Source organism: Strigops habroptila, chromosome 2, assembly GCF_004027225.2.
Source record: "Strigops habroptila isolate Jane chromosome 2, bStrHab1.2.pri, whole genome shotgun sequence".
NCBI classification, from domain to species: Eukaryota; Metazoa; Chordata; class Aves; order Psittaciformes; family Psittacidae; genus Strigops; species Strigops habroptila.
In genome coordinates, this window is record NC_044278.2 from 43,923,199 (window position 1) to 43,950,512 (window position 27,314).

Genomic DNA, 27,314 nt, shown 5'->3' on the forward strand with positions numbered 1-27,314 from the left:
TAATTGGATACTTTTCTGTGTGTTACCATACATCCATTGTCATATAATTAAAAGAGACAATGTTAACACTGCCAGGCAGCTTTTCAGCATTTCAGACTGACATTATGAATGGTTTTATACCAATGAAATTTTCAGTTTTGAACTATGATCTGTTTTAAAGATGAAGTTTTACTATCGTTTGCATTGACTCTTTGTATGTCGTTTGACAGGACCTTGTTTCAAAAATGCTTCATGTTGACCCACATCAAAGATTGACTGCAGCCCAAGTTCTTAGTCACCCCTGGATAGTTCACTGTGACCAGTTGCCTCAATACCAGCTGAACAGGCAGGATGCTCCCCATTTAGTGAAGGTAAGTATGTATTTGTTCAGCTTGCTGTTTAGCCACAATTAGTGTAAACAAAAGGATTAAAAAGAAGAAAAGGTTATGGTAGCATTTGTTTCTTCTAAATACTGTTTAAAAGTTATGACTGGGAGTTGCAATAAGCCATAAAGTGAACTTGTAATATCTAATAACATTTCATAAGAACCCACGCATGGGAGGGGGAACAAAAAGACTAATACATTTGAAAGACTTTAATTTTCTTAGGTTTGAAATTTATTGGACTTACATTGGGAGGCTTAATTGCCTTAAGAACCAGCATAGAAGAAAGTGTTCTTCTGGTAGTGAAAATGTTCTCAGATGACTATAGGGGAGCTGAAATACAGTTTGGCTAATTTTACAGTTTCAGAGGAGGTTAATTGTCAGTGACTATAAGAAAATACTTCATGATCACAGTATAAGCTAAAAAGAAGTCAAAAAGGCAGAGTTAATTAATATGGTATTGTACTGCTCTGCACTCTGTCTGAAACACAAGCTGATAAACTTTTCCACTTACAACAAGTAGAGAGAAATAAAAAATAATTTAATTCTATTTCTCTATATTCCACCCTGCCTTCAGTCCTACATCCAAGAATCTGTCGTGCAACATAAAAGGGATCTGAAGAATATAATTAACACTCTCTGAGTCAGCTATTAGAAATTTCTAGCATCCAAAAACACAAGTGGAAAGAGGGAAGTTCTGATCCCATGGCTCACAACTTTCTAACTTTTTTTTTTTTATTATTATATCTTCATGTGCTGAATGATGTGGGTGATTTTTTTAAATATTGTGTCGAAAATGGAAATGGTTATGTAAGTGATAAGCAGCAACAGCCTCTACCAGTGGGATTTCACTCCCCAACTATCTCACAAAGCATAGAGACAGAACTTAATTTAGCAATTTATACCTTCTGGGTTTGACTTTTTAAGCGAGGTAAAATTGCTTTAGATTGATGTGAAAACTATTTATTACCCTAACAAACACTCACTCCTAACACTGTTGGTATTTGAGTAATGCAGTGGTATGTTTCTGTGTTGTAGATGAAAGTAGATTGGAAGTTAAAACTCATTCAGAAGCTCTGGCAGTTAGCACTGTGTGATCTCTAGCGTGTGCATCAGTCACAACATACTCTTCTTGGGTTTTTTCCCCTCTGCCCCACAGGGTGCAATGGCAGCAACTTACTCTGCTTTGAATCTCAATCAGTCACCGGTTTTGGAGCCAGTTGGCCGTTCTACTCTTGCTCAGAGGAGAGGTATAAAAAAAATTACCTCAACAGCCCTGTGAAGTGACCTCAACCAGATATTTGGTACCATGGCATAAGATGATAGCACAAATCATGGCGACAGGTAGCACATATCTGACAGATACCTGCAAGCACACTCTGTCCCAGCTGGTACCTATAATGCTGCTGCTCCTGCTGCTGCTATTGCTTTCATCTACTCTCGCTTTAAACTGTTGACAGCAAGTTACTGATCTTACTGGAGCTTCAAATGGAGTGACAAGTGGAAACACAATGGAAAAGATCATGTTCACGATTGAATAAAACAGAAGAATTACAAATGCCACCTCTGTCAAAAATACACTGAATAAAGCACTCTGCACCACATAGCATTATTTTTATAAGGAATATTTTTTGTCCCCTAAAATATTCTTTGTTACAGGTAGAGATGGACAGTTTATGTTAAGCACTTAGCTTAAACAATCTGTTTATATTAGCACTATATACTTTGTGCCATCCAACATTTTGTATGTTTTTGTAAACAGTTCGCAAGCAGTACGTTTCTGTGCTGTTTTCTTTAATGTATACATGCCTTGTTTTACTTAGATATTACTAATCATTTTGACAATTAAGTCTGATTAAACAGTTCAGCTGGATTAATCAGTATTGTTGGACAGCTCTAAAAGAAGCCTGACTGTTAAACAGCTATTGAATGTAATACTATGAATACATATTTCTCCTTGTCTATGTCTTTTCTACATTTCCATTTTTTTGACACTGCATGTCATGTTACGAAAATCAGGATGCTGTTTATAGTATGCAAAACTTAAACAGTGAATCTTTCACCATACTATATATACAGTAGGTAATATAACCCAGAGAAAAGATAACTCTGTCTTTTGTTCCCCCTCCTCTCCCTTTTATTCTCTCCGATCTAATCTCTGGACTCAGGAATCATAGCTAAATACTTTCTGATAGAGGACATTTCTATATTGTTTATTCTTATAATCCATTGTTAATATTTTATCTCTATTCTGTGACTTTTGTTTAAGCTGCAAAGGATTTGTTCAGTGAATGTTGGCATTATAGAAAAAAGGCTACATTGAAGATAAAGCAAAACATGTTGTCCACTAATAAGCAGAAGCCTGCAAAAAGTAGGTTTAAACTGCATTCACTGCAGTTGCAAAACTGATGGATCTGATGTTCTGTCAGTTATTTTCTGATAATTGTTATTGACATCCAAAGCAAAACGAAAGGAGAGTCATCCAGATCAGTCAGAGGTTAGAAAAGGGTCATTGTAATTCACCATGAAAATAGTATTGTCCCAGTAAGATAAGACAGAGCTCTTCAGAGTGAGTGTTCCCTTCTTCCCCAGGTGGAAGCAAGTTTGTAATGAGGGTGAAAGACTAATTTTCAGTACTAATATAAACTTCTAATATTCTTGGCCTCTCAGCATCTTAAGTAATTAAAGGTGGTTTTTGACAGCTAGTCTTGAAAGATCAAATTGCCCACACGAGAAGATGCACTGGAATGTGTTTTAATTCAGTCAATGTCCCACTCTCCCAAAATAATACGCTGCATCAACTCATTCCAGATATGAAAATGGCTATTGGGAATTCCAGCTTTAATAAATAATGGATCTGGATGAACAGCTCTGTTAAAAACTAAAAGGTGCAATTTTGTGTCTTGAGTAAGAAGGCATTTTCTTGATTTAGTGATATTAAAATTTTTTATGGTGATTAATTTGCTAGTTTCCCTGAAATCATCAGAGGTTTATTGAAAGGGAGAATCATCTTTATGATATCACAGATTTACTCTAAATGAATGCAAGAGTGTTCCTTCTGCTAAAGGTTTTTCTGAGTTCCTTGGGGAAGGGATCCCACTTCTGTTGCCCTTAAGAATTTGTTAAATATTTAATCAATCGTGTAAAGAATTGGTTTTATGAACAAGGATTCTTAAATTTCCATACATCTTAGAAATCTGAACACACAGCTCTTCCAAGCAATTAGCATTTTTCCCTTACTTGGTGCTCTAGCAGTGATGTTCATTTTGAGTTGTAGAGATGAATCTACCCTTCCTTCAAGAAACGTCTTTCACTAAAGGCAGAAAAAGGCCATTTGGGGTTTTTTTTTTTCCTTTGACACTGTCTGCAGCTCCAGAGGAATTTAGTAAAACCTTTTCTTTCAGAAAATGTATTTTCAGCTCTGCGAGCGATCGTAAGTCAGGCTTCTCAAAACCTAGAAACCATACCTTCTGGAGTGGCTTTTAAATGTGTTAATCTGAAGATTGTGGTATCTAGTCAACAAGCGAGATTTAAAACTGATACTGTTGAAATGAAGGGATAGCAGTAATCGCTAGTGTCAATAATAGCATTTCAGTTCAGGAAGGAATTTCTCCTGTGTTCTCTATGTGTATATATAGGTACCCGGCAAAGAACAGACCAAAAGGAGGAGGTGTTAAGCTGCTTCACTACTGGCAATATCCATGTTAGAGTAATATAAAAGTACTTTCAGGAGTTTTATTTTAGCCATGTTTTGTGGCCCTGGTCATTAGCCAGATAGTGAAGCAAAGTTAACTCCTACATTTTATGTATCTACATTCTCAAGTGAGCTGTTAATTTAGTCTAGACTTTACAGATGTTGCTACTGTGTGTGTATAAAGCAGCATAGGGTGATCATTTTAAATGCTAATAAAACAGGGCAGTTTAGCACATGTTAACTTCAATGTGTTGAAGTCTAGATCCACTACAGTTTGAAGTTACTTTCTAAACGAAGATATAAATGGCCAATCTATGCAGGAGGTATGTTTTACAGGCTAGAATTATATGGTAATTTTATGTACCTTACCTCCTGCTTTGGATCCGTGCTCACAACTTTCACATTTATTTTTCTCATTTTGTAGCTGCAGTTGTTAGAAGCTATAAAGAAATCCACATAGTGCTGCTTTAGATCCCAGCACCTTTCTATTGGAATGTGAGTATGTATGACACTGTGTAAATTCATTGCTGGGCTGCTGCTTGGTCTGCAAAGCATAGCAAGGAACTCTAGGATACAGAGTCATGGAGAATAAAAACGGAGAACTGCAGATCCAGGTGAATTTTCTGTATGTAGGCCATGGTTTGCTTAATGTGAAATTACCACTTAACTGTGCTTGAGAGCATGAGAGAACAGAGGGAAGAGTATAGTTGCAATACTCACTAAATGCCATCTGTATCCAATAAGGGCAAAGTTCTTTATTCATAATCACTATAACATTGAATGAAACTTCTAAGGAGTTTTTCAACAGAATATTTAAAACTTTTTTCTAAAGAGGCAAGGGCATAAGAGAATAGATTTACGTGTCTGGGATTTGTGTGTGTGTGTGTGTGTGTGTTGCTTTTGTAAATGTGTACCAACTAAAGCTGTGCTTTTCTATTATTGGAAGGAAAAGGACTCAAAGTATGCTGGCCCTTAGTAAGTGGCAATGGTTAACAGATGAATTTTCACTTATGAAAATGATGTAAATGATTAGCTTTATCTTGATACTCTTGACCTAATCAAAGGGAAGGTGTACTTATGGGGGATGTAATTATTTTGCAACCTAGTTGGGGGGGGGTCTACTTAAAACGTTTTTAAAAAGCGACAAAATCACAGATAAAATATTTTTCTACAGTTCTATACAATCATACTTTATACTAGTTTTCTCAGCATGGCATGTAAGTGAGTCTGAGGTACTGTTCCAGGACCTTGTTCAAGACTATTACAACAGCATCTGTTAGATGCTTGGCACTGCTGTCATAGAACTGAAATGCTAGTAAAAGAAAAAAAAAAAAAAATTGTACTGAATACTTTAAATGATTGTTTTATTGAGAGTCTGATCTAGGAAATGTTCCAATCATGCTATTAATATGTAATTAGAACTGTTCCAGATGTAACTATGAACAGTTCTGGAAAGGTATCACTGCTTGTATTCCTGTCTAATGGCAGGTTTTGTAGTCTTCAAAAGAAATTGAAATTTCTACTATGAATAAACTTGCAAACATCTTAAAGTGCTTTTTTGGCTAATCATTTGTTCTGCGCAGTTATGTAAGTTGTTTGTTCTTCATTAACACTGAACTACATTTGCAGTGTACCAAGTGTGCAGTTCCAACCAGAAGGAGCTTTTTAATAAGCGTTTGTCGGTTAAAATGTTGCTGTATTACATAAAGTTACAGCAGCTGTGATAGAGCACGTGTCAGGACTGTAACCAGAGGTCTTGCTGAAGATGCCAAAAGGTGGCTCTAACAGGACATGAAGAGAAGTTGAGTAATGGGCAGAACCACGCACAACACTGCGAGGACAAGGGCACCAGGCAGCACTGCCTCCCAGCTGGAGTTTGCACCTTGGATCCCAGCTGTGTGCCAGCACAGATCTCTGCCCCAGCACAAGGCTTGATCCTGCCTGCCTAAACCCATCTTTAAATGAAGTTTCCAGTAAACTGTGTCATTTGTAAGCCCCGAGAAGCCCTGGAAAGGAAGAAAAGAAAGGGGGTCAGTGTAAGACAGGACCGCGACGACACCCTCTTGCTCTGTTTCAGCCTACCCTCGCTTTCACACCCTCCGTGCGTAACCCTTTGTAGGTTTACGGTGCGAGACTTCTCCCCGCCACCGCTCGCCCTACCCGGCCAGAGGTGCGAGGCCACCGCAGGACCCTCCGCACCCGCCGCCACGCGCGGCGCAGGGGCGGGGAGGGCCCCGCTGGGGCTGCCGTGGGAGGACCGTTCTCTGCGCTCGGCGCTTCCGGCCTCCGTCTAGGTTCGTGCGCGCCCGGGCCAAACCAAAGCCGCGGGCCCGAACCTATCACGTCCCACGAGCCCGCCCAGCACCGCCCCCTAGAGCCTCTGATTGGCCGCCGCTGCCCGCCCGCTGCGGAGCTCTGGCCAATCGCGGTGCGCTCTCCCGTCAGCACGCCCATTGAGGCGTGTTCCCCGCTGCCGCCGCTGCGCCGCCGGGAGCAGCAGGCTGCCGGGAGAGCGCGTGCGCAGAAGGGGCACCGCCGGGCGGCGGCGAGCCCTCCTGCTCGGCAGGGGGTGCTGTGGGTCGGGTCGGCGCCCAGCAGCCAGAACGCACGAGTTAGCCCCAGCCCCAGGCCCGGTGCTGGTCCCCCCGCGCGAGGAGCCGCCGCCGATCCCGCCAGGAGCCGCCGCCCGCCTCGCGCGAGCCGCGTGAAGCCGCCGTCCCTGCCCGCAGGCCCGCCGCGGCCGAGCGCCCCGCGCCATGCCCAAGAATAAAGGTGAGGCGCGCTCCCCTCCGCCTCGCCTCCTGCGGCGGACCGTCCCCTCGCCGTAGCGGCGAGGCCGGGCCCTGGCGCGGCCGCGCTGGGGAGGCCCGCGGAGGCCCCCCGGCCCGCCGCCTCTCACGTGGGAGCCGCCGCGGCCCGGTGCCCGCGGGCGGGGCGGGAAGGGGGCGGAGGAGCCCTCCCGCCGCCGCGCGTTGTCGTGCCGGCGGGTCCCTGCGGCAGGTTCTCCCAGCCCCGCTCAGGCATGGGTCCCGGCCTGGCCCCGGTCGGGCGCGGCCCAGCGGCGTGTCGGAGGCCTCCGGGGCCTGGGCGGCCGGGACGGGGAGGCCCTGGCGGGGCCCGGCTGTCAGGGGCGGCCGCCGAGGAAGCGGCCGGGTGTGCTCTGCGTGTCCCTCCGTGCACTCGCTGGGCACGGCGGCTTTCCCATCTCCCCAGCCCGCTGCCTGAAAGGAACGAAGAAGTGAGAGGAAGGGAACAGCAGCTTTTTAAGCGAGGAAGGGGTGGGGGACAGAGCATGAGCTGCGCTTTCGTGTCTTCGCGAAGAGCATCTAATCCTGGTGCCACGTGTGTGCCTTTTAAAAAGGGCATCTTCACTTGGAGCTAAGCCTTCCCCGAGTATTTCAGCACTACAGTAACCCTGCAAGTTATTCTGCTTTCTGATAGTTATGTGCATCAGGTTATCCCACCATTACTTATGAGGTATTTGGTGGCAACAGTCACAAAAACTGAAAATGGTGATCTTGTGCAGATCCTTATTGAAGGCTTCTGTCATTCCAGAGCAGCCAGGACATCTTAAATAGTGGAGGCTCTCATCTTTTAATTACTAGGTTACCACTCGGTTAAAAATTTGGAGCAAAAATGTTAAAAACAAGCAAAAAACCTGCATCTGGATAGGATACTTAAAACAGCCATCGAAAGAACCAGCACAGAAATCCCCATAAGCGTGATTATTTCACTGTATTCAGAGATAGTAACACATGCTCCTTTTCCCTTCTCCCCTTTTAATTTAGGCAAAGGAGGTAAAAATAGGCGACGAGGTAAGAATGAGAATGAATCGGAAAAAAGAGAACTGGTGTTCAAGGAGGATGGGCAAGGTGAGTTTTTAACTGTAGTATGACAGTGCCATTGTTTTCATCAGATACTGTAAGTGACGTACATTGATACACAAAGAAGACATCTAGATGTCTGAGAAATACAAAGTTATTGTGCTATAAAGAGGTGTTACTGGGGTTGTATTTGAATTCTAAATGACATACTTGAGTGTAGGAGGAAGACATTAGGAAAAGGGAAATTTTTAAATAGCTTCGCTGCTTCAGAATGATGTTTGTCTCTCCTTGACCTTATTGTGATGCCATGTGTAATACAGTGTGTATGTAAAAATTCCCTAGAAGTCCTTGAGTAGCTCTGTGTGAGGGTCAGGAAGCACCTGGGTTAGGTGATGTAGTTCAGTGCTGCAAGTAGTTGTCTCTGAGATGCACAGTCCTGCTTTCTGTTTTACACCAACTCTAACTGTTTCTTGGATGCTGTGATGAGTTCTCCACAGTCCCTGACCTGGCAGAACAGTTCGTTTCACTGTTCTCCTGCTGTCCCCTGGCGGTTTGGTTGAATTGGCTCCTGGGTTGGGACATCTAACAATTTTAAACCAGGAGCACTAGGTCAGGTCAGGTCCTTACGTGGATGTTGTCGAGTAAGCCACAAGAGTGTTGAGCTGGAGGGTGATGAGTAGGATTCCCTTCTCCCCTGCCTTGTGGTGACAGTGAGATCACGTCCCTTTTGGCTTACCCTGGCTTGTGTGTCACGCTCTTGTGGTTGCTCACATATACACAAGGACTTGCCTAGTGACCAATTAATCAGTTGATTTGTTCAAAGCATAGGAAAAGTACTGATTTAAAACACTGTAAAAGAAGTGACCACTGAACTCTGTTTTAAGCTCTTTCTGATATTCTGAAGCAAAAAAGGCGTTGATTTTGATGTAGGTCTAAAACATAAAATCCTTTTCATCTCCCAAGCAAAATCTACTTAATGAAACCTTATTTTCAGTTATTAATAGCCTCATATGTGGCTTGTTGGACTGTCTAACTTGTGCTAAGGAAAGATTTTAGAATACTGAAATACAACTTCAACTAATTGAGAAATTACTTTTTTCCTGGCGAGTATGGACAGTCAGATATGTTATAATTTTTATAAACTTTATAATAATAATGTTGTAATTCTTACAAGCTTTATTATGTTTAGTTAAATGGTATAAATACATTATACTGCAAACTTTAATAGTATGTAAAGTATTTCAGTAGTGATTTCTGGAATTCTGTGAGGGAAGGAGATGAAATACAAGGTGAGAGATTGAGGGTGGGTGTTGGAGAGAAGTTTCATCGCTCTCAGCTGAAGCCTGGTCCTTGCCTTTCAGACAGTTTCTGAGAACAGCAGAACATGTCCTTTCCAGAGCAGCACTTTTTTCCCCACAGAGCCTCTGCAGAAGGGATTTAGAGTGTCTGTATACAGGATGTGCTTTCTTCTCTTCCCTCAATGACAGCATAAGATTTTGTCACTTAGCACAGGTGCTGTGGTGCTGTCATAGTTTCAAACTCTGTGTGTGACTTGACAGCTCCAAAAACTACCTGTAGTAAGCATTTCAGAGGGAACAAGAGCATGAATACTGCCAAGAATGAGCAGTGTTTGAAAGTGTTAACATCAACAATGATATGAAAACTGTGATGATACATTCAGCAGCCTGTGTGGCTGATGAAAGCTCCTGTCAGCTGTCCATGTTTGATAAAATGTTACAGCAAATTTTGGTTACAGTAGCAAAAGTTACTGGTTGTTTCATAAAGCTGTGGAAGTTTAGAAGTTTTGCTCTGGCACTTAGTTCATGGTTTAGTGGTGGACTTGGCAGTGCTAGGCTAACAGGTGGACTCAATGATCTTAAAGGTCTTTTCCAACCTAAATGATTCCATAATTCAATGATTCTGTATGTTACCATCTCTTTCAGAATATGCTCAGGTGATCAAGATGTTAGGCAATGGAAGACTGGAGGCATTATGTTTTGATGGTGTGAAGAGGTTATGTCATATTAGAGGGAAACTAAGAAAAAAGGTAATTCTGAAGCATTGCAATAGAGAACAGTGGCATTATGCATGATATGTAATTGTAAAAATTCACACATTACAAAATAGCTCATTACAAAAGTTAATATTTCCACTGTACTTAATATATTAATCTTATTTTTTGATAGTAGTTTGTTCTTGTTTTGATAATAAAGTTGTTTGTATTGCCGGCACAGAAATAGTCAGGCTTTAGCTTTTGAGTGAAGCTGGCAGTTGAAGGGCTGCCTTTGGATGTGTGTATTTTAGGGGAGATGTTTTTTTGGCTGCTTATGAAATGTGAATTTTTTACATTCTTGAAAGTTATATGTATATGAAATATTAAAAAGCTCCCTAATCGTAGGTGGGGAACTTGATGACTGTTTGGAAAATCAGCATGTTTTGTCTGGAGCTAGATCAATACTTAGCTTAGCAAGAGAACTTCTATTAACATGAAGATTTACACCCAGCATAGGAAAATTAAAGTGTAAGAGGGTTGTCTAAAGCCGCCGTTTTTGTATGCTATTTCCCAAAACCAATAAGAATCAGGGTTTGATAGATTCGCTTAGTTTGATCTGGGGAGGAACTGAATAATTATCATCATCTCACCAGGTGTCTTATCTGAGAATAGTTCAATAAGGGTGGTTTGGGAAGGTTTCTTTGCAGCTTCCCACAGGCATCATTTCATTGTTGACTTCATCTGTTCCCAAAATACTTTCCTGCAAAGCTGATCTGCAACAGTGTGTACCTTCCAAGAGGTCAGGTGTACGTGTCTGTATTCTTAACTTTGCCATCTTTGGGTGGTGTCCCCTTTTGCCCTTGTCAGATGTTACAGCTTTCTGTGCTCTGCCGGTGTATATATGGTACAGAGGAGGTCCTCTCAGTCTGTTTCCAATAAAAACAGATGTTCACTGTGTTCATTCTGGATTGTTCCACCTTCTTGGTTTTGGAGACCAGTGAATGCACAAATCTGGGTATCAGAGTGAGCCCTGCAAGCTGCTGCAATACACTGCAGTAAACTGTTGAAGGTAGTAGAGAATGTGCATAGATAAATGCTGAGTGCTGCAGAATGATTTTCTTGCTGCAGAAAGCATCACTTATCTGCTCCTTATGTCTGAAATAAAGGAAATCTCAACTGAAATATATTTCATCTCAAAAAAAAAAAAGAAAAAGCTGATGTGAGAGAGTTCTATCTTGTGCATTTAAATTAGCATGTCCTGTTTTGCAGGTTTCTGGCTTTGGTTTGACTGATTAGCATAGTCAGTTACTAGAAACAACTCCATTCATTTTCCTGTGCTCTTCACTGCGTATGTCCATCACCCCTTTCATCAGGTTTTTCTTGCATTTTTTGCCCCTGTGGAGCTCAGTGCACAGACTGGTGGCCTCACGGATTATTTCTGTTCTCTCAGAAGTTATGACTTAATGACCATGTTGTTGGCTAGAAGCTCTTCAAAGAACGTTGACTTACCTTAGTAATAGCTCCATATCATGTGAAATAATGTACCTGTGAATATTCCTGACCTTGGTTTTGCTGTTAAAATATGAAATTGGGTATCTCCAATTTACTGGTTATAAAGTGAAATGTTGGCTGTACTGTAATTTTTCATGCCTCTCAGTAAACTTAAATATGCTGTTTGACTCTTGTGTTATGCAACAGAAGTTGAGTTCCTGCAGTGTAACATATGTTTTTCTCTTTCAGGTTTGGATAAATACATCTGATATTATATTGGTTGGCTTAAGAGACTACCAGGTAAAAATTCAATGTAATTTGCCAACAAATACTATCTTAAAACCAGCTTCATTTAATGCTAAATTGCAGCAGATGTCGTGAGGAAATTCCCATCTAACTTTCTTTGAATTTGTATTTAGTTATGCTAAATCATGACTTCTGGTTTCCTTGTATTACAGAAAGATTGTCATAAGTAGATGAGAAATCCTGGTTCAACTTGTTCTTCTAAATTGCACCCTGAGTCTTTGCGAGTGAAGGTGCTTACTGGCATCACACTGACATCACTGACTTTTTTGTTGTTGTTGTTGTCGGGTGTAGCTGTTTAATACTTGGATCCTGTGATATAAGGGAGATTGAGCCAAGCATCAAACATCTTATTGTGATAATCAGAATTTTTGGTAATCAGAATTTTGGAGCCTTGATGTTTAGGCTTTTATCTTAAGAGGCCAATTGGTCAGTGATCAGTTTCTACTTAAATTTCAAAAAATGGAGTAGCATAATTTTACCTGATATAAAGTTTAATGGGAAACAGTTGTCAAATTTTCATTAGGTAGACGCTTTTTGATGAATGGTAGTGTTGTGTCATCAGTTGTTTGAAGACAGATTCCATTTCTGAAACACACATTACAGTTGTAAAGCATTTAGGATACTGTCATTTACTGTGTACATTAAACCATTTAGGAAGTTTTGACACTTTCTGACTGACCACCAAACACCTCACTGTGTGCATTCTCTGAAGAAAGATTAATTTCAAAGGCATTAAACAACTTCTTAAATTACTTAAAATAGGAGAAAATTAAGTTAACACCCTGAAGAAATTAAAATATTCTACAAATGAGCAATTTCTGCTTCACATTTAAAGGAACTGGAGGGGAAGGAGGAACAAGATAGTCTTATGTAAATAATATAGGTTGATTCTTCTGTGAATAATATAGGTGTTACTAGTCTGCTGAGGTTAGTAGGGAGGTTTTTTTTTTTCTTCTTAGATGACTAATACATTCTAATAAATTCTTATTTAGGATAACAAGGCTGATGTTATTCTAAAGTACAATGCAGATGAAGCCAGAAGTCTGAAAGCATATGGGGAGCTTCCAGAACATGGTAAGAATCTCTTCCATTCAAATGGGAAGTGCGTATTGGACAAGAATATTCAATCTGTCTTGACCTGGTGTGAGTGCACTCCTTAACGTCTCTAAATCCCATTTTAGCTAAAATCAATGAAACAGACACATTTGGTCCCGGAGATGATGATGAAATCCAGTTTGATGATATTGGAGATGATGATGAAGATATTGATGACGTAAGTAGTAAGCATATATTTTGTGTCATATGCTTGAAACTGTCATCTTTGGCAATAAGCTGTTTTTCCTCGGTTTAGAGCAAGTAAAATAGTACATGGATGTTCAGAATAGCTCACCTTCTCAGAGACTGCTTCAGAAAGTGGTGTGGACATACGCATGCCAGCTTTCTGTTCTCTCATCTATACTACAGTCATCCTCTAGTTGACCTCTAAGCAAATAGTATGCTTAGTGTCATACTATTAAAACATACCTGGAGAGAGGCTTCTCATTACCCTTAAGATACCAAAGAGAAAATCAAAGTCATTTGACCCCAAAGGCCTAGAGTTACGTCACAGTGTCCATTCAAATCACCGTGTGTGTGTACACACACAAAGAGTTGCAAGTTATACAAGTCATCAGCTACATACATGGATGTAGCTGGGTAAGTTCATACATTCAGTTCCTTAAAGGAGCTGAAGTACTGCTCTCTGAAGTGTAAGCACCTTACAATCTTGTGATGGAAAGCAAAGTAGATGATAAAGGAAGGTTTAGCAGATGAGTAGGGTTTCCTTGCATCCCCTGCACAGTAGGGGACCTCTTAGGGTCAGAAAGACGTCTCAGGGAGCAGGCACAAAGATTGGTGGGTCAGCTCCTGTGCCACGTAGGGCGGCTGTGGCCAGCTCAGTCATAAATTGCTCATGCAAGCTATGTTGGACACGAACTGCTGGAAAAGGTTGCAGGTTTTGTAGGTGTCCTGGCGAACTGAACAAACACTTAGGGGTTTTACTTCTCTGCTTCCTCTGCACTTTTAACAACCTCACTAAATAACATGACTACAGAAGTAATTGAGGGATTTATGTTCTTAAAAACCAAAGACTTTGTTTCCATTTTTGTTTACATAAAAATCATTAAAAGCTGCATCTTACTAGTTACTAAAGTTTAACCATAATCCTGAATTTACAGATTGTCACCATCAGTTGTGTTTCTGCTTATTGCTAAGACTACACACACTCCTACATTGTAGTAGTAATACTGTTATAATTCAAATCATATAGTAAATTGCAGAATTAGAATGTGCTGTGAAATGTTTTCTAAGATGATGCACTTTATTTTGCAGTTGACAGTGTGTAGGGTCAACTGGCTGTGAGGTTAAGTAGTAACTTACTGAGCCAGTGAGTTAACTTAATTGGATAGACTGTTCTAAGTATATTATTATGTTTTAATTCTTCATCTTTTTAGTCCTCTCTCTCTCTGAGTTGGTAATATGACTAATCCTCTTTAAGTGCTAACATTATTTTGACTTTTTGAGGTTCTCAGTGTATGATGCATTAGATCAGATACTTCTGAAATATCAGAATCTTGATGAATTTTTCTTCAGCCTTTTGAAAATTGCACTTTGGACCTGTCAGTGGTTGAGTTGACTGGATATTTAGCTTACTGAAGCTAGAAACACTTCCTAGTACTGCACACTTTTAATAATGAAGCTATCGTAAGATGTCAAAGTGATAAGTAGCTGTAGGAATACTGAAGTAATAAAATTTGAAAACTAATGGATCTTTGTGTGGGATAATGTATTTAAGTGAGTTTTTAAGCTTCTGTCAGCTATGCAATATAATATTAGTATCATGCTTTAAGAAAGGAAAAGACTTCAAGAGATAAAATGTGAATAACCTCTCTGAGGATCATTCTAGTATACCTGGAACAAAGTGTGGCTTCCAAGGTCAGAGTTAATGTGAAAGACTTGGTGGAATCTTTCCTTTGTTATTTATGTTAGAAGAATGGTTAAAAACCCACTCAGTCTGCCACCAATTAATTTGGTAGTCATTGCTTAAGGAGGTTACCCTTAAACTCAGGTTTGGTTGCGGTTTTGAGAATCGTGAGCTAATTTATGTGCACTATTGATGCATAGTTATATTGGCAGAATTGCTCAACTCTGTAACTATAGTAACAGTTGTGGTGAGGTCATAAGAGGAGAGTAATCGTTCACGTGTTAAGAAAATGGGATATGAGCTGAGGCAAAAGCAGTACTGTACTGCCTTCAGCAAGTCTCCTGTTGAACTGTAAAAATAGCATGAAAGAAAAAGCTACCTGATGAAAAAATGCCTGTGAATTAAATACATGGTGTGGTGTTTTTGCTTTTCAGATCTAATTTGGAACAGAGGTTTACATTCCGACTTTTTTCCTCCAAGGATTGTTCTACATTGATATTTCGATTATTTTTTTGGGTGGAGTCCCTTTCTTTTAAGAAGACTGAAAATTCTCAGTAAAGAGTGTAGTTTGTTACATCAAAAGGATTTATTTTCAGTGTTTGTTTTAAAGTATTTATATTTCTTTAGAAACGGATAATGCTGGATTATCACAAAGGTTCAATGAAATGCCACAAATATTTTGTCTCTTCACCAATTAGAGCTTTTACCTCTGGATGTAAGTGAGATGCAGTGACATGGGCTGTAAAAGACTGCATTTTTCCCTCTTCTGCTTTCATCACTACAATTCCAGTTAAACTTGTATTTTGAAATAAAAATTGTTTACCCTGTAATTATCATGGATTTTGATTAAATGCAAATGCCCAGTTCAGATTAGTATCAAATAATACTATGCAGTGTCTGTCCTTATACCCCTTGCCTTGATGTTAACTTTAAGAAGATTTTGATAATATAAAAGGAAGGCAGAAATGTGCATTTAAATGCATAATGCATGACCAATCTGCTTTTCACGTCTAGTAGCATGCTGCTATTTTTATACTGATTTTGATAATTAAAAACACTCATTATTTCAAAGATGTAAATTTGCCACAGTGGAGGGGTAGGGGAGAAGTAAAGATAAAAAGTAAGCAGCATCTCAAATTTGCAGTTAACTGTCTTGTTACGTGTAGTTGCAAGTCAAGCTGTAGTTGCAGACGATGAACACTGGGTGGCACCCGACTGAACAGGGATACATTGATAGAAAACATCAGCAGTTGGGTTTGTACTGGAAAATACGCAAAATAGTTTTTCCCCAAAGCGAATGCTTAACATTCTTGACATGTTAAACATGTAGAATATTTTTACATTATAGAAAAGGTTATGTTAAGACTAGAGTTTTATTTTAATCTTGAAATCCATACATTGTAAGGTACAATAGTAAAGCTTATGTGAACTTCAAATTAACAATATAAATGAGAAATTAAATTTGTGTCAACCGTAGGAAAAGAGTCTTTTCAACCAGAATAAATCACTGAAACAAACTAATGGAAAGATTCTTCTCCACCTTCAGACAGGAGGAGTCAGTTAAGACGCTGAATAAAGACTAACGTCATCATGCAAATATTATTTTGTGGTAGCCTTAGTTTCTTTGTCTTCAATTATGTATTTAACAACTCTGAAAGCAGGTTAATGGAAAACTTCCTTTTGTGCCATAAAAATCTGATTCTTGACTCTTGTATTCGTAAACAGTCTTTTTGGTATGATGTAAAGTGACTACCCCAATAGATAAAACCAAAATGGCTTTAAATACGGAGTGGCCTCATTGCTTTACATGGTTTTTCATGATGAGTTCTGTGCTACAGCTGAACTTCCAGAGCTTTTGTGAAAATGTCTTCTCTTTTTTCTTTCGTGATAATGTCTATTTTCCCTTACATGGATCTGGTCTCTTATTCAAGGGATAACGTTTTCTTAGTATTAAGTCATTTTGCCAGATGTTTCATGGGTTTTAAACGTTTGTGGTAAAAACTTGCTAAATATTGGGAAAAGATACTGACAATACAGCATTCTTAACTCCACTGATCTTAAAGTGTATGAATTTACTGTCTTTGTTGCCTTTAAGGTTCAGTTGTGAAGCAACATAGATGCTGCAATGTTTCAGAATAAGGTTTTCAAACCATTCCCTAGGTCATGGCTTTCCTCAACCTACTAAGCAGACTGTGAGCAGCTCTGAAAACAGTTAAAACCTCTCAAACTTGATTTTGAGGCCCAAGTGCAGAATGTGTCTGTTCTATCAGTTGTGCTATCGGAAAGGTGAATGATTAAATTCCAGTGAATGTTTACTGAAGATACAGGTGTTAGGGAGATCATACTTGCCAAAACCAATCTTGTACATGTGGGGAAAAATGTCAAGTGTGTGGGAAGTGGTAAGGAGACACGCAAATGAGTGCACTGCTGTTGTACTGGAGTTCTTGAGTATAACAGAGACTTCAGCTGTGGGACAAAGATGAAACTCTTCCTGGCAGAATTGGTTATGGCTTGCCCTCAGGTTCCTTCCAGTCTTCATTGTTCCTGGGCTTGTGTCTGGCTCAGCCTAAACCCTGCAGGGTTTTTAAGGAAATTTTCTATTTAACTGTGAATTTCTTATTAATGCTCTGGCTCAACACTATCTGGTTTCTACTTACAAGCTAGGCCATGTTGCTTTCCTTGAATACACTTCCTCATCTTGTTTCTCTGTCCGCTGCTAAAGCTCCTTCTGTAGCCCAGTCTGGGCAGCTTTATATTATCCCTTCTTGCTTCTCTTTTCTTTGGGGAGGGGAAAACGACTTGCACAAGTAGCTGTCTTTCCATCATCTCCACGCGACGAACAGTGGTAGAAGAGCAGCTGCCAGGTAGAGGCTTCCAGGATTGCTGGCTGTGAAGCCATGGAAGGTGCTCCATCTGTAGCAGTATTTTCTAGTTAATTTTTTTATAATTCTCATTCAATTTTGGGAACTGCCTAAACTGCTGCTGCCTTTCTACCTGTAGTGTGAAATTGAAAGTAGGGATTCAGAAATTAATTTCCTGAAGCTAAAGTATAAACTTTTTGTTTTTCAAGATGTTTCCCACTTTGAGGTCTTCCTTGTGATTAAAACCTTGAGACATGAGTTTTGTTCATTGTTCCAAATCTTGTCTCTTCACAATGGGGGCAGCTGTGCATTTGGTTTGACAGCCCTACTGCTCTTCCACCCTAATCCTTAGCAGATACAGTCCAGACACACTAACTGAAAAAAAGCGTATGGTTAAAAACAGAACAAAACCCTCTCCTTATGCAAGAATATGAGGAGGAGCCAGTAACCCATGATTACTGAGCTCTGTGCCGTGTACTTGTTATTACTGATAGGTTTTATCATATGACTATGCACTGGTTGTGCTAGTGTGGATATATGTGATACTGCATGCTAGAGCTATACGTTTATATGATCGCATTGGTTTGCATGGCAAGGTTGTGGTAGTGGGGGGCTACAGGGGTGGCTTTTGAGAGAAGCTGTCGGAAGCTTCCCTTATGTCCGATAGAGCCAATGCGAGCTGGCTCCAAGATGGACCCACTGCGGCCAAGGCTGAGCCCACTATCAGCGATGGCGGTAGCACTTCTGAGGTAACATATTTAAGAAGGGGAAAAAGCTACTGCACAACAGCAACTGCAGCTGGAAAGAGGAGCGAGAGAGACTATGAGGGCAACAGCCTTGCAGACTCCAACAGGTCACTGCAGAAGCAGGGGAGGAGGTGCTCCAGACGCAGGAGTCTGTGATGCAGACCATGGAGAGGCAGGCTGTTCCCCTACAGCACATGGAGGTCCACAGCGGAGCAGATACCCACCTGCAGCCCATGGTAGATGTGCATGCCTGCAGCCTGTGGGAAGGACTTATATTGGAGCAGTTCATGGAAGACTGTTTCCTGTGGAAGGGACCCCACACTGGAGCAGGGGAAGAGTGTGAGGAGTCCTCCTCTGAGGAGAAAGGAGCAGCAGAGACAACATGGTGATGAACTGACCGCAAGCCACATCCCATGCACCTCTGGAGGGGAGGAGGTAGAGAATTTGAGAGTAAAGTTGAGCCGGGGGGTCGGGGGGGTGAAGGTGTTTTATGATCTGTTTTTATTTCTTATTATCCCACTCTGATTTGGTTGGCAATAAATTAAACTGATGTCCCCAAGCTGAGCCTGGTTTTGCCCGTGACAGTAACTGGTAAGTGATCTCCCTGTCCTTATCTCAACCCATGCACCTTTCATTATATTTTCTTTCCCTTGCCCAGCTGAGGAGGGGAGTGATAGAGCGGCTTTGGTGCGCACCTGGTGTCAGCCAGGGTCGGTCCACCACAGTGATACATGCTGTATATAGATATGGTACTGTATATATATGTATACACACACATTTATATTAGCATATAGTTTATAACCTGTTAGAGGTTAGGCTGGCACAATGATTGCTCTGTAATCTGAGTGATGTCCATGAATGAAAGTGAGCTGATGACCAAGGGTGGCAGTTTGCTCAGTGTGGTACCTGGCTATATTGACCAGGTTCTTTAGTGATGATCAGGTAGGACTCACCACATGTCCAGGTTGTGAACTAATGCTGGGACTGAACAGTTTCTCCTGGAAAACATGCTAAGGCACATGAAAAACAACGAGGTGGTTGGTGACAGCCAACATGGCTTCACTAAGGGGAAATTCTGCCTGACCAATTTGGTGGCCTTCTATGATGGAGCCACGGAACTGATGGACAGCGGCAGAGCAGTTGATGTCATCTACCTGGACTTGTGCAAAGCATTCGACACTGTCCCACATGACATCCTTGTCTCTAAATTGGAGAGACATCAATTTGATAGATGGACCACTCGGTGGATAAAAAACTGGCTCGATGGCCGCACGCAAAGAGTTGTGGTAAATGGCTCGATGTCCAGTTGGAAACCTGTAACGAGTGGTGTCCCTCAGGGATCGGTGTTGGGACCGGTCCTGTTCAACATCTTTGTCGGTGACATGGACAGTGGGATTGAGTGCGCCCTCAGCAAGTTTGCCGACGACACCAAGCTGTGTGGTTCGGTTGATACGCTGGAGGGAAGGGATGCCATCCAGAGGGACCTTGACATGCTTGTGAGGTGGGCCGATGCCAACCTTATGAAGTTTAACCAAGCCAAGTGCAAGGTCCTACATCTGGGTCGGGGCAACCCCAGGCACTGCTACAGGCTGGGCAGAGAAGAGATTCAGAGCAGCCCTGCAGAAAAGGACTTGGGGGTGTTGGTTGACGAGAAGCTTAACATGAGCCGGCAGTGTGTGCTTGCAGCCCAGAAAGCCAACCGTATCCTGGGCTGCATCAAAAGAAGCGTGACCAGCAGGTCGAAGGAGGTGATCCTGCCCCTCTACTCTGCTCTTGTGAGACCCCACTTGGAGTACTGCGTACAGTTCTGGTGTCCTCAACATAAAAAGGACATGGAGCTGTTGGAGCGAGTCCAGAGGAGGGCCACGAGGATGATAAGAGGGCTGGAGCACCTCCCATATGAAGACAGGCTGAGAAAGTTGGGGCTGTTCAGCCTGGAGAAGAGAAGGCTGCGTGGTGACCTCATAGCAGCCTTCCAGTATCTGAAGGGGGTCTACAAGGATGCTGGGGAGGGACTCTTCCTTAGGGACTGTAGTGGTAGGACAAGGGGTAATGGGTTCAAACTTAAACAGGGGAAGTTTAGATTAGATATAAGGAAGAAGTTCTTTACAGTGAGGGTGGTGAAGCACTGGAATGGGTTGCCCAGGGAGGTTGTGGATGCTCCATCCCTGGCGGTGTTCAAGGCCAGGTTGGACAGAGCCTTGAGCCACATGGTTTAGGGCAAGGTGTCCCTGCCCATGGCAGGGGGGTTGGAACTAGATGATCTTAAGGTCCTTTCCAACCCTTACGATTCTACGATTCTATGATTCTATGACTGCTGCTCCCTGCGGCCCTCTGGTGATAAGGTAAATCCTGTTTCAGGTGAGTTGGGGTGTTGACTGTTCCTGCTGTTGAGCAGGCTCCGATCTAAGCCATAATCATTTGCTGTTACTGAACATGAGTATCATGGGATTTGAATACCTGTATCACATGAGTCACTAGAGGACGCAAGCCTAGCTCTTCCTCTGGGGACACTGTGCTGTCCTATAGGTAGTTTGATCACTTCATAGAACTGAGGACTTAAATAAGTGCAGCCTTTTGGAAGATGTGTGGGAAGAGGGAAATATTATCTGAAATAATCTTGGAGTAGTCTGAGTGCAGCTTTATTTGTCCTTTTAAACCTGGGGCCCGTCGCTGGCTTTGTGAAGGTACCTGTTGGCAATGCTTTCTAATTTTGGTACAAAACAATCTTCAGAATTTATTTCTGTAAATAAATATACTTATTTTAAATTATAAATTAAATAGATTTATTTCTGTAATAAAGAGACAGGCTGTGTATGCCTGTCTCTTTGGAGAAGGGGCAGAAGAGGTGATCGGGACGGATGCCTTTCATACCAAGCAAGAGTCAGAATTCCTATTGATTAATTCCAGTTCCTTCTGCTATATCTTGCCCATCAAACTTAATGCCAAAGATCACTTCATGATTATAAAATACAATTTCAACCAAATAGAGAGGGAAGCTGAAAACTGAGTACTTTCATATAGTAATTCCATCTAGGATGTAGATACTAGCAACAGGGTACCATTGGAAGCACCTAAAGACTTGCCTCTTTCAGGTGCTTGTTTGCTCCTGGGCCACACTGGGGATCGAGATGTTTTAATTACACCAGTTTGTAGCCTTTTATATTTTCAGACTTTTCTTTAGATGCTTAGTGGGACAAAACTATTTAAAAAAATATATAGTTGAGACTGTGTTGTCTGTCTCATGAGTTATCTTCATGGTTTGTCCAATGTGTGTGTAGACAGTGAGGGCACTTGCACAGCAGTTTTATTTATAATCCAGGCCGTCAGCTCAAGAAAGGAAAGCTTAAGCAGAAGCTGAAATAGACCGTGTAACAATGAAGGGCCCTGTTACTGCATCACTTGCCTAACACTAAATTCCATTTTGAAGTACTCTATGTATTTTGTAGGCACTCATTTTTCCCTCTTCCAAAAGCGGGTAGCTCGTATTTGTGTGTCTAGGCTGTGATGGTTTAGGAGTGTCTTCTGCGGTCACCAGCATCTCTATTCCTTAGTCAGCCCTACTCTTCTTTATGGTTAAATTAATGGATTTTATTCCCAGTTGAGGAAGAGCATCAGCAAAATGCTCTTGCATGCTTGGCCTCTGGAGGGTGCAGACAAGCAAAAAACCAAACCAGCCTTGGCATATGAGAGCAAGCAGATTGCCTCTAACTTGTAGGTAGAAAGAGTTCTAAAGAACAAGCTGATCCAGGCATGTAAGTATGGGCCGAGGGCCAAGCCTATCACTGGCAGGAACACTTGATGGATACTGCTGGTTCCATCTGTAGTAAATATAGCTAAGAGCAGCAGATATACTGGAGTATCCCTGTGGGACACCCAGACCCGCATGGGTTATATACATTCCACCATCAGTGGTCCTTGCTGTCAGGGAGGATTCAGCTTTGTGACAGTGACAGGACTCTGCAGTTACCCTATTTAGTCTCTGGGCTTAGAGAGGAAAGCCAAGTGCTGCAAAGTACTTGAGGAAACAGCTTCTGACTTACAATGTTTTAAAACTAATTGGAGCAGACAGTGGGGGAGTGGGGAAAGATGCATTAAGGGGGTTTCTGAGGAGAATTTTACTCTTGCTGCCTGACCCAAGGGAAAGATCTCCCCTGCTCATGGCTGAAACTGGAGATGTATATAGAAGCTACAGTGGTTAAAGCTGTAGGCCTGGAGGCTTGCCGAGAAGCCCAAGACCCTGAAAAGATGTGGAAGACCTTGCCGCCTTCTGACCTATAGACAGTGACTGTCCCAACTTGCCTTGTCAAATTGCTCTGGAATAGGTCTGGGATGTTAATTATCAACTGATGGAGCAAGTGGCTGACCAGAGGGATGCTTATAACAGCTTAGTCATAAGGACCTTTGTGTCTTAAGCAAGTAACTATATGCAGCTAGATCCTAAGTTTGCTGAAAATGGCAGAAATAGACAGTGTGAATAATGGCATATGGTCTGATGGAATATAGAGATGGATCTTCAGACTGGCGATATAATCTCACAGTCCCCTAACTGGCTGCAGTGTTGGAGCCTGAATAGAAATGGAAAGGAAGAAACCACAGATCAGTTGTTACTGTGTGTAGGTATAGGTTTCCTCTAGATTTGGTAAATAGCATCTTAAGCTCTGGAGAGGTAGTGTTTAGACTTTTGCAGCTGTAAGCCTAACCAGAAGGACCTGCAGTATCTTATTCTCAGTGAACCTGTGGCTTATGAAATACTTAATGGAACATTTGGTTCTTCGTACCTAAATGGCACTAGTCACTTTGGAAAAGTATGGGTGCATCTACTGATTTTAGTATTCATAAAGATATTAGATGGTTCTGTTGGTCCTTTTAGCTGAAAACATATTAAAAGATGTGTGTGGTTGTCCAGTCTTAGTGTATTCCACTTGAGTGACTGGGTCAGAAGTAAGGGGCACCTTGTATCCTACTGTGGTTGTCAGCTCCACCCCCTTAATAGCAGCTTATACCACTTGTAACCCAGTAACATGTCTTTGAACCACTACTGTTAACCAGAGTATTGGTGAGCAAGCATGTTGTGGTTTAAGCCCAGCTGGCAACTAAGTACCAGGCAGCTGCTTGGTCACTCCCCCTAGTCCCCAATGGGATGAGGAGAAGAATCAGAAGAAGGTAAAACCCACAGGCTGAGATAAGAACAGTTTAATAATTCAAATTAAGTAAAATAGAATAATAATAGAAATAATAACTGCAATAACAATATTCCTAATAATAATAGGGAAAAACAACAAAAGGAGAAATGAATATTCAGAAAACACAAGATACCCAGCCCAACCCGAGCAGCAGTCAATCCCTTCTGCATAGCTCCCCCCAGTTTATATACTGGGCATGATGTGCTGTGGTATGGAGCACCTCTTTGGGTAGTTTGGGTCAGGTGTCCTGTCTCTGCTTCCTCCCAGCTTCTTGTGCCCCTCCTCACTGGCAGAGCATGAGACTGAAAAGTCCTTGGTCGAGGTACTTAATTGCTGGCTGGACTTAAACCACAACAGAGCAGAAAGCTCTTTCCAAAATAGGGCACCAATTTCACAAAGGTGTTGGAAATATGCAACAGCATAGATACTGCTTCATTAAAATGTGAGCATGCCACCTATAAGTGGAACAAATACTGTCACTGGCATATTGTTTGTTATACTACCACCAACTAATTAAATAGTTGCTTAAAAGCAAATAGAAAAGGCCAAGGTTAGCTAGTGCTCCTCTGTATTTAAGCGTGCTGCAATCCGGAACAGCCTCCTCCTCTTTCCCTCCTCTCCCCAATTTGAATTGATGCTCTCATATTGCTAGGTGAGAGCACCACTTTTGGCCTATAAAGGTAGAAAGAGTGATTTCAGGCTTCACGACATGTTTTAAACTAAACTGCTGTAATCTTACTGTTTAGGACGACAAAAGTCAAGGTTAACTGCAGTATTTAGTATAGTATAATACAGAAAATAATGTGCAGTGACTAAGAAAGAGAAAAGAATATAGCCAGTAGCTGAATATGTGCTGTTATAGGCAGCTTATGTTAACCCAGCAATAGTTATATAGGGAGATGTTAGAGTATTAAAGAACACTGAAGATGTCTGTCTGATTTAGGGCATGGGGAAGCATTTAGAAGAAACAGCTTAAGTGCCAAGTAGCAAATAACTTTATATAAAGAAGACAGCATGACTGTTTCAGATTTCTTGCATAGACTGACATCTTCTAAATCAATTAAAATAATAAAAGGGGTAAAGGAGGAGAGTACAGCACCTAATTGTTTCCTTCTTTAATACCCAAGCCCTTCTTTAAACACGTAATGTCCTGTCACCTGCATGAAGGTGACATGCAGGTATCCCCTACGTAAGGGTGCAGGGGATATACCTATTAGAGGCACCCACCCCAAGACAATCATGTGGAGCAAAAAGTTAACTCATTTACCAAAAACTGGAAGCTATTTTAAATGCATTTTCTTCCTTTGTATTTACTTTTGAATGCCTCAATAAAACTTGTGTATGAGATGCATCCAGAAGATGGAGCACGTTCCTCCCTTTTTGTAGGTTACTGTGTAGTTTGCCAGAGAAAAGTACTGGTAGGTCAAAAATGTATCCAGCTCAAATAATTCCACCTATGTGTAGCACAGTGAGAACATGCCTTTGGACAGCAGGTTTTGAGTAACTTCCCTCTTTGTTCTGCGCTGTGCAGTAAAGGCTAAGCGTACTCCAGTCCCTCTTCCAAGCTTCTTGTGTAGTTGATGCATGTGTGCCTAAGAGACAAGGTGAAAACCACTGAGCACTCCCCAAACTAGAATTCTGAGAAATTTAAACTTCCACGATATTTAGAGAGTCTACACTGATCCTCAGAACACACTGAAGAACATGGTATGTGAGGAGAACATGAGCTCCAGCGGAGATCAGGAGGACTATTACACCTCCTATCAATCAGAGATTTGGATTAAGGGGTCCTGCTCATTCACATAGTTTTTGACATTTTTCATGGTAACAGTAATGAGCACACCTAGTTTACATAGCTGAAGTTCTATATCAATATGATTTCTTCAGCAGATATTATGTTGTACTTTTACACAATAACAAGAAATCAGAAGCCACAGAATCCTTTTCTCTTGAGCTGAGCTGAATTAGCAGTAGCATGGGAGACTTTTCAACTGAAATTCCCCAAGTGTAGTAGTTCTGTGAAATTACTCCCTCAATAGTACTATAGTTAGGTTCATGTTTATTAGTATAGATTTTAGCATTGACCACTTCATGAAGTTGGTATTTGTGTTACTCTATTGTGGTTAGAACACAACCATACTCTATGTATGGTTGCGTTGGTATAATTGGCACAGAAAATGACGCGAAACATTTATTAAAACATGAGATTTCCTGAAATAGTAAAAATTCTAATACTGCTCATTGGCAAGACAATGTTTTCAGATAAATGATCTTTAGGTACTTCCCTTGTCAATGCTCATTTTGAACCTCTGCCATAGCGCACTGATACAACAGTTTGTGCAGCATGTTCTAAACCATCTCTGGGCAGTTAGGTTACTTAAGAAAATTTTCTATTTCCTCTTCCCAAACTTAATTTTAAGCTGGGTCACTTTCCCTGTTCAGTTTGCATTAGCACCAGCCAAGCTGAAGGAGAAGTGCACTGGGAGGTGAGAAGAGTGCTGGAGGTATGAAGACTCTTGCAAGCTGGTATGGTCTCTGAAGACTCTGAAGAAATCACAGCGTTAATTGTTGTTAGAGTCACAGAATTGGTTGGAAGGGACCTCTGGGGTTGCCAGTCCAACTTCCTGGGCAAAGCAGGTCCACTTAAAGCAGGTTGCTCATGGCTTTGTTCTGTTGCTTTTTGAATATTTCCAAGGACAGAGTTGCCACAGTCTCTCTGGAAAACCTGTTCCAGGGCTTCATCACCCTCATGGTTAAAAAGAAATAACTTCCTTGCATCTCATTGGAAACTTTTGTTTTCTGAGCTGTGTCCATTGCCTCCTGTTCATCCACAGTGTGCAACCGAAAAGAGTCTGGCTTTCTTCTCTTCTCCTCCACCCCAATTACATAGTTGCAGGCAGGAGTAATATCTCCGCTCATCATTCTTTTCTAGAGGCTGAGCAAACCCAGATCTCTGAGCCTCTACTCAGTATATTGTACTCCAGTCCCTTTAGCTGACTTTTTAGTCATCTGCTAGACTTGCTCATTTTCTCACACTGGGGAGGCCCAGAGTGGACATGATACTTCAGACATGGTCTCAACATCACAAGTGCTCTTCACTGCAGTCTGAACCAAGCATCTGGTGTAGTATTTTTTGTCCCCTGCTGAGCCATTGGAGCACTATATCTGAATCACAAGACTTGAATTTTACTCCAAGAATCTGAGAACCCCTGACTTGCTTCCCTGTTAGAGAAGGCAATTGAGTGACTCTGTCTCAGCAGAGGATTTGTATGCAGTGAAAAAATACAACTGGGAAATTGCATAAAATTTAGAGGTTCACTTTCCTCCCCCCACCCCAAGCCTAGCTTTTATCTTCAATGCAATCAGATGTGCCGGTATCTCTAGTGAAAACTGCACCACAGACTATGATACTGGTTCCTGTCATAACCACAGATACATGGATCTGAAAACCTTGGGGGTAGGGGGGAATCATTCTCATGTTTTATGGACTCCCTGTGAATTGGTTTTGAAATTATTTTTTCGACTATGTGGGGTTTTAGTTTTCTTAATAACCATTGAACTGAGTTGGGAGAACAAGTGAGATTCAGGCTGTCACTGCAGATTTCTGAACCACATAAAAAATTCTCCACAAGATGACAGATTTTATATGTGCTTATGTCTTGAGTTTAGACTGGGACTTCTGTTAAACTCAAGTTAAGGCTTAAGGCTATCCTCCTAAGATTTATTCAACATCAAGTCACCAAAGTTCAACCTATTAAAGTTTTTTTGGTTTTTGTTTTCTGTCAGAACTATATGGTTGCCAAAAAGAATTGGCTGCATAGGATAGTTATGAGAAGGTTTTTATCTATTATTTCAGTGGTTTTAATTTGTTAACTTAGAGCTAAGATTC

The 27,314-nt window shown here is 41.4% G+C and overlaps 2 protein-coding genes across 5 annotated transcripts in view; both read left to right on the forward strand.

The window, feature by feature from the left end:
- The window catches only part of RPS6KA3 (ribosomal protein S6 kinase A3), a 77,273-nt gene extending 71,667 nt beyond the window's left edge, over positions 1-5,606 (forward strand). For all 4 annotated transcript variants that reach the window (XM_030476097.1, XM_030476098.1, XM_030476096.1 and 1 more), the window contains 2 exons: positions 210-350; positions 1,522-5,606. In XM_030476097.1, coding sequence (XP_030331957.1) covers positions 210-350; positions 1,522-1,644 — 264 coding nt within the window. In that variant the 3' untranslated portion in view covers positions 1,645-5,606. The remainder of the gene's footprint in view (positions 1-209; positions 351-1,521) is intronic.
- Positions 5,607-6,538: 932 nt separating this feature from the next.
- EIF1AX (eukaryotic translation initiation factor 1A X-linked) lies at positions 6,539-16,415 on the forward strand. The gene is made up of 7 exons (XM_030476100.1): positions 6,539-6,828; positions 7,845-7,928; positions 9,824-9,927; positions 11,614-11,664; positions 12,663-12,744; positions 12,852-12,943; positions 15,067-16,415. The coding sequence occupies exons 1-7, from the start codon at positions 6,813-6,815 to the stop codon at positions 15,070-15,072; spliced, it is 435 nt and encodes a 144-aa protein (XP_030331960.1). The 5' UTR covers positions 6,539-6,812; the 3' UTR covers positions 15,073-16,415.
- The last annotated feature ends 10,899 nt before the right edge of the window (positions 16,416-27,314 follow it).

Bases quoted from the DNA above. Each gene is read 5' to 3' on its own strand.
- EIF1AX (XM_030476100.1), top strand. The intron at 7,929-9,823 runs GTGAGTTTTTAA...CATCTCTTTCAG, and splicing joins GTTCAAGGAGGATGGGCAAG to AATATGCTCAGGTGATCAAG. The intron at 9,928-11,613 runs GTAATTCTGAAG...TTTCTCTTTCAG, and splicing joins GAGGGAAACTAAGAAAAAAG to GTTTGGATAAATACATCTGA.